A 9,423-nucleotide genomic window follows, 5' to 3' on the forward strand; every position below is an offset into this window, starting at 1 on the left:
GATTATTCCAGCAATGTACACATCTGCAAAAAGATCTAGCACAACTGCAGAAGTATGCTGTAACAGTCTTTATGTAGTCTTTGTTGCGTGTCGAATAGAATACAACTGCACCAACGCCAAATAATTTGCAGCAGCTGCCTACAAGTGGCTAGATGCTGAGGAAAAATCGTAGTATTATATTTTCATATGATCGCTGAATTTTAAAAGGATACTACAATACATACGGAAGCAAAGTCACCGAATAAAGAACTGATGACTGATCCGATCTGGACAGATCGACCACGCCGCAGCATGTGGGACACTGAAAAAAAAACATTAAACGCGCTTCCGTCCTGTTCGAGTGTTCGGCGTGTATCAGGGGAAGACGACTCCACCTCCGGAGGCGGGCAATGGAGTCCGGCGAGCTCCTGCGCCGACCCGGGCCGTCCCCCGGCTCCAACGACGTCCGGGGCGGCTGGCGCGCGGCGTCCTACCTCGTCGGTAGGTTCGCGGATCTTGAATTGATTTACCACACTGCCATGATAAACTATAACTTGCTCTGCCTCAATTGTGGTTGTTACTGCTGCCCTGCAGTGGTCGCATTCTTGGAGCGCCTCGGGTTCTACGGCGTGCAGGGTAACCTGATCATGTACCTGACCGGCCCGCTCGGCATGCCCACGGCGCCCGCGGCCGCCGGCGTGAACGCGTGGGCCGGCACCGTGCAGGTGCTGCCGCTTGTCGGCGCGCTCGCCGCCGACTCGCGCCTCGGGCGGTACCGCGCGGTACTGGCCGCCGGCGTGCTCTATCTGCTGGTTTGTGCCATGCACTTCTTGGCTAATTCGCCTTATTTCGCTCACTGTTCGCATTACATGCCATGTAGTAATGACAACGAATTTCGCTATTTTCTTGAAATGAATTCAATTTTGCAACGATTTTGTTTGTTTTGTGTGGAGTAGTACTAGTTCTAGTGATTGTGAACTACCAATGAATTCGCCATCTTTGTAAGCTTGTATTCAGCGCTTTCTGCAACGATGCCTGACACTCTGTTTCCTGAACTGCAAATGACAGAGCTTGGGGATGCTGACGGCCGCCTCCGCGCAGCAAGCAGCGCAGCCTCACCCCGCGAGCTCGCCGCCGTCGACGTCTCCTGCGCACCTCACCTTCATCTACGTCGCGCTCTACCTTCTGGCGCTGGCGCAGGGCTTCCACAGGCCGTGCGCGGAAGCCCTCGGCGCGGACCAGTTCGCGCTGAGCGACGGCGGCGACCCCAGCTCGCCCGCGTCGCGGAGCTCCTACTTCAACTGGTTCCACTTCTCCATCTCGTGGGGCTACGCCACGTCCACGACGGCGCTGAGCTACGTGGAGGACAACGCCGGCTGGACCGCCGGGTTCGGCGCGTGCTGGGCCGCGATGGTGCTCAGCCTAGCCGTCTTCTTGCTCGGCGCACGGACGTATCGTGCTGAGGAACCCGTCGACGGCAGCCGATTCGTCGAGACCGTGCGCGCATGGGCCACGAGGTTCTTCCGTCGTAAGGATGCCACTAGCACCCAACGGTGAGCACGCACCAACTTCTGCGATCTCGTTTCATGTAACAAGTTCTGCGTCACAATCCCTTTTGCTTTGCGCAGACTTCTAGATCGACAACCCGAGGAGGATAAAGGAAAAGGAGTCGTCGTGAAGCTGCTCCCAATATGGTGCGGTGCCATGGTCTACTCGGCCGTCACTTCGCAGGTCTACACTCTGTTCACCAAGCAGGGCAGCACGCTGGACCGGCGCGTCGGCACGGGGCTTGTCGTGCCACCCGCGGCGCTCCAGTGCCTGGTCAGCTTCACCTTCATCGCCGTGCTCCCGGTGTACGACCGGGCCTTCGTGCCCCTGGCGAGGCGCGTCACCGGGCACCACGCCGGCGTCACCACGCTCCAGCGGATCGGCGCTGGCATGGCCATGTCCTGCGCCGCGATGGGCGTCGCGGCGCTCGTCGAAGGCAGGCGGCTCCGCGTGGCCACGGCCGCGGGCCTGGTGGATAGGCCGGACGTGGCCGTGCCGATGAGCCTGTGGTGGGTGGCGCCGCAGTACGTTCTGATGGGCCTGGCGATGGCGCTCGCCGACGTCGGCCTGGAGGAGTTCTTCTACGACCAGGTGCCCGACGCGGTCCGCAGCGTCGGCCTCGCGCTGTGCCTGAGCGCCATGGGGGCAGGGAGCTACGCCAGCGGCATGCTCGTGTCCGCGGTCGACTGGGCGACCAGGGGCAGCGGGGAGAGCTGGATCTCCGATAACCTCAACCGAGCGCACCTCGACTACTTCTACTGGCTCCTGGCGGGGCTCGCCGCTCTAAACGTGGCCGTCTTCTTGTATTTTTCAAAGCGATTTGTGTACAGGAGCAAAGGTGAGCTGTGATGATAGGTAGCACTGGACCTTGGTGAGCAGAAATTATCTGCTTGTGTGCAAAATGTACATCAATGTAGTAAGGGCATAAAGGAGAAAGGTTGTAGAGCAAATGCCGTTTGCTATTGGATCGAGATTCCGGCGTTCCATTTCGAAGCCACCCAAACAGCATAAATTTAGATGTACCAATGCCAATTCCAAATTCTGCAATATACAAAATATCTACATCCAATTGGAGCATAAGCCTTGGGCAGGAGATCTTGTATCTTCTTTTGATTTTCTTTTCTTTTTCTTTTAGGCCTAGGCCTACTCTTATGAATGTTTAAGCTTTGCTCCTCTGAACGGCAGAACTCCTGCCTGTTCCCTTTTCAAAAAAGAAAACTACTTTTTCACTCAAGTTGGAGATCATTAAGGGCTTATTTAGATGAGCTGAATCCTAGAGAAGTCCACGTGGTGGGTCCTCACTTCTTGTGGCCTGGTCCATAATGAACGTAGGGGTTGTTTGGTTCCAGTGGCTAAACTTTAGACTATGTCACATTCAAGAGAATCTTGATATTTATTAATATTAAATAAAATTTGATTACAAAACTAACTGCAAAGTCCTGAGGCTAAATTGCGAGACGAATCTAATGAGGTATATTAATCCGTAATTAGCAAATGGTTACTATAACATCATTGTAGCAAATCATGGATTAATTAGGCTCATTAGATTCATCTCGCAAATTAGCACTCATCTGTCAAAAAAAATTATAAATAAATTTTATTTGATACTCCTAAATGATAAGATTCTTATTGATGTGATAGGGGCTAAAAAAAGTTGATGGAAAGGCCCTAGTATGTATGGCGCCTACAGCCCACGTGTATATCACTTCCAGAGTTTTGGCCTTTTGGGAGTATTAGGTTGATCCCCGGTTGGGCCTGAAATTTCGTGGACAGATCTATACTATAAAGATCATAACTTTCAAAGTCATCTTCCACCAAAAAATTTCCTACCCACCTCTCACATTCCCCCTCGCTGTCCCCACCTGTAAGCAAAGTGGACATGGAAATCTAGGTGGTGAGGGGAAAAACACTGTTTCTAAAATGTTTGCCGCAGTTTGCCCGTTTTTTTTTTCACCGGCGAAAATTCTACCCGCCCCCGTACCCACTCCCAATCCCGCCCACGAATCACGCTTTCCTGGTCCTTGTGTCCCTTCTTCGTCCCACAAATCATGCCTCCCTTTCCTTCTCTCCCATCTCTTCTTTCACCCCCGATGCGCGGCCGCCGCCTGTGAACCCCGCACCACCCGCCTGTGCACTCCATGACGCGTCCGTGCGCGCAGGCGGGCCGGTGCGTGGCAGCAACGGCGGCGGGGCTGAAACCGGTCGTGTGCGGCGCTGGGCGGTGGGCCCGGCCGGTGGCGTGGGAGGAGGCCACCGCGTCCATGGCGGCAGCGGGAAGAGGAGCAGCTCGGCAGCTCGGGCCGGCCGCACCTCTCCCTTCCCCCCGTGGCGCTCGGCGTGGATCTACGGCAGTGGCGCGGATTTGTGGCGGCGGCGCTCGGCGAGGCGCAGAGGGGACGGTGCTGGAGACCGTTGCGCGGCGTACCACAACCGGCAGCGGATGAGGCACAATCTGTGCAAGATCCTCACCTACGGCAGTGAGCTGGCCGGGCACACAGGGATGGGGCCTCCTCGTCCACCTTGGTATCCTCGCTTTGCAGGCAAGAGGGCGATGACGAGCTCTTCTAGGAGGAGGAGGAGGAGGAGGAGGAGGAGGAGGAGGAGGGCACTGTTGTGCTCGTACAGCTTGGGGCCAACCACGCCAAGAACGTCTTCATCCTCATGAGCGATACCGGTGGAGGCCATTAAGGACGCCTTCTCGATCGAGTTCGGCGATGAGTACATGGTGCGCTCTTTGCAGAATTTCAAGTTCTATTGTAGTATTATTTTCAAATTTCAAGTCCCTTGACTGAGCATAGCAGTATTTCAGATACACGCTTACTAGAATGTGGAGAAATATACTCAGCTGAAACAATACATGTTCCTAAAGAAAATGAATATAGGATTTGTGAGTGTTTCCAACATGTTCTCACTCAGCAGTTATGCTTTGTGTTATAGAGAAGCGGTAAAATGAGGCTATGCATTCACTGATATATTGTTTGGTGTTCACTAATAGTCTTGACATATGAAACTGAAAAAAAAAATCAATCAATAATAGTTTCAGTTTTAGTGTCCCATGTCTTTTTTTATGCTAAAGCCTACACCTCATGAATGCTAGAATCTCAAATTTCGTTGTTCCCAATTCAAGGTGCTCACATTTACGAAATTTGAAATATTTATCTTGCTTGATGAGTATTTTAAAATAATTTGTATTGTCTGCTACGAGTTCAGAATGTATTCTACATGACTTGACATCATTTCAATTCCCAGTGACAACTCCAAGACCTATGAATATTTTGATTAATGGTCAGGGATGTCAAATTATTTTGGTTGTCAAATTGATTCACCAGAAGAAATGGTATTTCTGGTTACAAATCCATGGGTGAGTCTGTGCTCTCTGTTTACAAATTCAGGATTACGCCCGTTATCTATATTCACTGTGTTATCTAAGTGCTAAGTATGGCAGACAATGGATAACCAACGACTTTGAAACAATCAACTTGATCTATGTTGATATAACTAAAAAAATTAACTCAGATGACTATCCTTCTTACTATTCTCCATCTCTCGACATTAACCTTATTCTCTGGATACATATTTTTTCATTTCTCACAATTTCGGCCACATGGTTGAAGCGTCGTTTTGATTTGTGTTGTTCGATTTGTATGCTGCTACTTAAGGAGCCAGTGATCATGGTGGCGATGCAAGCTACATTTGATGGACAAGCAACGGGTACTTCTCTGTTCAATGATCTTTTAAATTTTTAATTAATTTCTCTTCACAGTTGTTGGCAAATTAAGAAGTGGCGGCAGGTTACCTGATTAAAGCTATTTTTGTTCTTAACAATGCAGATCTTTTAAAAGCTCGAATATTTGTCATAATTCAAATTGAGAATCAAGCAGAGTAGCTGAGTGTTCCATTTTATTTCCAATTGTAAAATATCTTTTGAATGCTCGAATATTTGTTTGTTTGTTCGAAAAGAAATACTTTTATGGGAACTGTAACCTCAAAAAATCCATTATTGTTCCTCTATTACCAAGGAAGCCTATTTCCATTTTTTTGGGAAAATGCAGGAGAGCTGCGCTTCATTGCATTAGAGAGAAAAGTAGTCCCCTTACAACTCCCATCTCACATACGGGGACCAAATATGAGAGATAGGTTCAAAAGATGAAAAGCTAGCTTATGAAACAAATTAGAGCATGACCAAAACCTTGACCTAGCTGACTAGATTACACCAAATAAGTTGAGATCCCTCTTGATAAAGTTGACCGAGGGAGCCACCCCCTCAAACACACAAGCATTCTTGTGCTTCCATATCATCCAAGCGCCCAAAATTATTAGGGAGTTTACTCCTCTCTTATAGTCTTTTTTCACTTTCTTCATCACCTTGCGCACCATTCCACGAAGCTACGCTCCCACTGCCTTGGAATGCAATCACCAAGATTCAGTGGTGATAAAAGATTGTGTTCCCAATTTATTTAAGTTCCTTAATTCTTTGGGGCACACTCTTCCATTCTTTTTTTTACCAGGTTGGCTCCACAAGCCTTTTCTTAGACCTTTTTTTCAGGCTTTTCTAAATTTGGTCCTTATGCTTTATTTGGCAAATTTCCTGTCCTTTCTTCTTTCCAATGGATCTCTGATAGCCCTTTTGCTTTTTCAGATACCTTCGCTGTTATTGTTGGCATATCTAAAATGCATGTCTGATTACCTACATCTCAAATCAGAGGCTAAAAGGGTAGCTTTAAAAGATTTAAGGTGGATACCTCTTTCCAATTATATTTATTGCATTTTCTTTGAGTTGGCTTCAAAAGCAACTGATATATATTGTTGTGCCTATTTCTTTGAGTTAGCTTTAAACGAGCCATATTATTGTTTTTGCTCTAACTATGCATCATTTCTAGAATCTAATTTGAATGTTTAAGCAGTTGAGAATTCCAGTCTTCAGGTTAGTTGGATGTTCAAATGTGTAACTTTAAATTGATTGCTATATATTTTTACTTCAATGTTGTATGATCTAAATGTTTTAGCTTATCTCATCAATTTTTTTTGGTAGAAACATGTTTAGTATTTTAAATTTTTAAGGCTTGCTTGGCTTGCACTTGTTCTGCTAAAATGTGTTTGGTATTTTAAATTTTTCTTAGTAGACTCTTCTCTGTTGTATGGGCCTAAACTAGCCATCTTTAATAATACCCTTTTGTGCATTTGTTTTCTTCAGGTTCTTTTGAGGGATCGAGTGACTGATGGAGCAAGCTAAAGAGTTGGTGGAGTACATGTATTATATTTGTTTCCTCCTAATTGTGATGATACCCTAAAAAAAAATTGTGATGATGATTTGCCAGCCAATACCACTCTAACATAAAATTTATAAGTTAATTTTTTATGACAGATTGCTAATGTAGGTAACTTGGATGGAGATTATTAAGTCTCGTAATTAAGTTAACATTGAGCAGCACTATCTCACTTTCATTGATTTCACTTTTCAAATGGGTAGCCTGTGTTGGTCCCTCATAATTTGTCTTCTTTTTCCAATATATCAAGTGCCAGTCTATTATAATTTTGCTTTGCATGTATTAGTGGGAGCTCTAAAGTTTAAACCATCATCTTCGTGTTTAAAATATGATGGTGACAGGAGGCATGTGAAAAGCCATTGGAGATGGCAAATGGGATACACTGATGGTTAGACTGGCACATGGTGGGATTAGACCTCAGGTCGAGATGTGATAGAGAATTGGTTTTTGAAGGAAGATGTGGGTTCAGAGTTATGAAGGTTATTGTCTGAATTCGACTTACCGTAATGAAAAAAAATATCTGTGTTAGAGATTTTGTATATTTGTCTCATTTGGAAATTTGGGACTTACCAAATGATCTAATGGGATCTTTTGCACAACACAGATTTCACTGGAAAAATGCAAATCTTATATGACATTTCTGTGGTCCTATGCATTGAAGATTTATTAGGTTTTTTTAAAACACGTGCGATGGCGGCATCGACCACAGGAGGCGGTGACGGATGCGCAGCTGGCGGCGACGCGGGTGTTGGTGGTGGAGCGGCGGCGGCTCTTGCCGCTTGGCTCGACACCGCAAAGGAGGACGGCGTCACTGCGCTCCTACGGCTCCAGGCCATCATGGTGGCCACGGTACGACAATATTTCTCCATCCCACGCTCGGACCTCTCGCTTTTGGTCGAGTTTGCCTGAACCTCCAACTTTGTCGAAGGCCTAGATCCACCTCCACACCGTATGTTGTGCATTATCATCAAGGCTATAGAACTGTTCTTTTCTGTTGTTCTTTCTGCAATTTTCCTTGGTGTTGCATTTGTAATTAGCTCTCCTTTTGTAGTAGTCTACGAAAATCCTATATTTATGATTAAAATTATTTCTATCTAAAGCTAAGTTGCCACCTTAGCGACCTAGAAATCTCAGTGTGAAATTAGGTGTTTGCCAGCTATTCTCTACATCAATTGTTCAATAGAGTATGTTTCCTGGTTTTTGCTTTAATGGTCTACTCACTGTTAAAACACAGATGAAAACATATAGAGAGCAGAGGTGGTTCAGCTTGGATGTGGTATATAAATGAAGATGCCCCAGAGATTGAAAGGTTCTTTGATGGTTTTCTTTATTTATGTTGTTTCCTCCACTCTTTATGTGAAGAGTATTACCTGTTGATGAATCACATGATGGCTGAATCTCAGACAAAAAGTATGGATACATCGCAGTGGGCGGGCAACAATTTAGAAGGCTTGCGGAGCAAAAAAGTTTAGAAGCAAAACAAAATGTCTCTGAGTTTACAGGCATATAGTCGTGAGAATTTGAGCGAGTCTAACTGTATATTGTGCATTATCTCTCTCATACTATATTTGAGCAACCTGTTTTATACTTGAACAATATGCTAAAATGGATAAGTACACCTTGAACGCAGGCTCTGCTTTTTCCTCAGTTGATTAATGATGTTTTGGTGATTGTATTTGGCGATCTTGTTAGATATCATATCAGTCCTATTGGTATTATAAACACAGTTTTTTAACCAAAAAAATTCTAATGATCGACTTCCTGAACTTCAAGAAACAGTTCTTGAAAAGGTATTTTGGGCACACTCTTCCATTCCTGTTTTCGACATAGGTTGGTTCAACCAGATCTTTTCTTACACTTTTTTCCAGGCTTTTGTGAATTTGGTCCTTACTCATTATTTAGCAAATTTCCTATCCTTTCTTCTTTCTATTAGAGCTCTGATAGCCTTTGCTTTTTCAGATATCATCATTGTTATTGGCATATCTGAAATGCATGTCTGATTACCTACAAGTCTAATCAGTATCTAAGAGGGTTATTGCTCTAAAAGATTTTAAGGTGGATACCTCTTTCCAATTATATCTGTTATGTTTTCTTTGAGTTGCTTTCGATAGCAGTTGATATATACTGTTGTGCCTATGTAGTTTACAGGAACAACTAGATTAATCTTGTGCTCTGGAAGCCGAGCGGTCGCACGAAGAGCCTCCCTGCGCTTGCCTGACACTTGCACGCGGGAAGCCGTGAGAGGCACTCGCAACCGGCTGCACGCCCTCGTCCGATAGGGTATGTCATCCCTGGTTTCGCAGTCGCGAGGTGCTGACGAGGCTCCTCGGGTTTGGGATGAAGCAGTCAATTTTAGGAAGAGGATAAGGTGTGCTCGGTGATTATGGGTAAGGCTAATTGATATTAGTCTATTTAATCATTTCTTTTAGAATTTAGGTGCTAGAGAGGAACAAACTTTGCTGAGCAACAATGGCTGAGTGGGAGAGGCAAAGGAGTTGGAGCAAGAAAAGATAAGGCAACTCTCCATGATCGTGGGCTTGTGTAATCAAGATTATGCAGCTCATTGCTTCAATCTATATCATTTTTGTCGAGATGCATTGACGACGTTGTGATTTCATATGTGAGAACA

The 9,423-nt window shown here is 45.7% G+C and overlaps 1 protein-coding gene across 1 annotated transcript; it reads left to right on the top strand.

Moving 5' to 3' along the window:
* The first annotated feature begins 234 nt into the window (after nucleotides 1–234).
* Nucleotides 235–2,607, top strand: LOC120674026 (protein NRT1/ PTR FAMILY 5.16-like). Its single transcript, XM_039955084.1, has 4 exons — nucleotides 235–480; nucleotides 574–791; nucleotides 1,048–1,532; nucleotides 1,608–2,607. The coding sequence occupies exons 1-4, from the start codon at nucleotides 390–392 to the stop codon at nucleotides 2,374–2,376; spliced, it is 1,563 nt and encodes a 520-aa protein (XP_039811018.1). The 5' UTR covers nucleotides 235–389; the 3' UTR covers nucleotides 2,377–2,607.
* The last annotated feature ends 6,816 nt before the right edge of the window (nucleotides 2,608–9,423 follow it).

Source organism: Panicum virgatum, chromosome 5N, assembly GCF_016808335.1.
Source record: "Panicum virgatum strain AP13 chromosome 5N, P.virgatum_v5, whole genome shotgun sequence".
NCBI lineage: Eukaryota > Viridiplantae > Streptophyta > Magnoliopsida > Poales > Poaceae > Panicum > Panicum virgatum.

Bases quoted from the DNA above. Each gene is read 5' to 3' on its own strand.
- LOC120674026 (XM_039955084.1), top strand. From the start codon at position 390: ATGGAGTCCGGCGAGCTCCTGCGCCGACCCGGGCCGTCCCCCGGCTCC. The intron at 481-573 runs GTAGGTTCGCGG...GCTGCCCTGCAG, and splicing joins CGCGGCGTCCTACCTCGTCG to TGGTCGCATTCTTGGAGCGC. The intron at 792-1,047 runs GTTTGTGCCATG...TGCAAATGACAG, and splicing joins CCGGCGTGCTCTATCTGCTG to AGCTTGGGGATGCTGACGGC.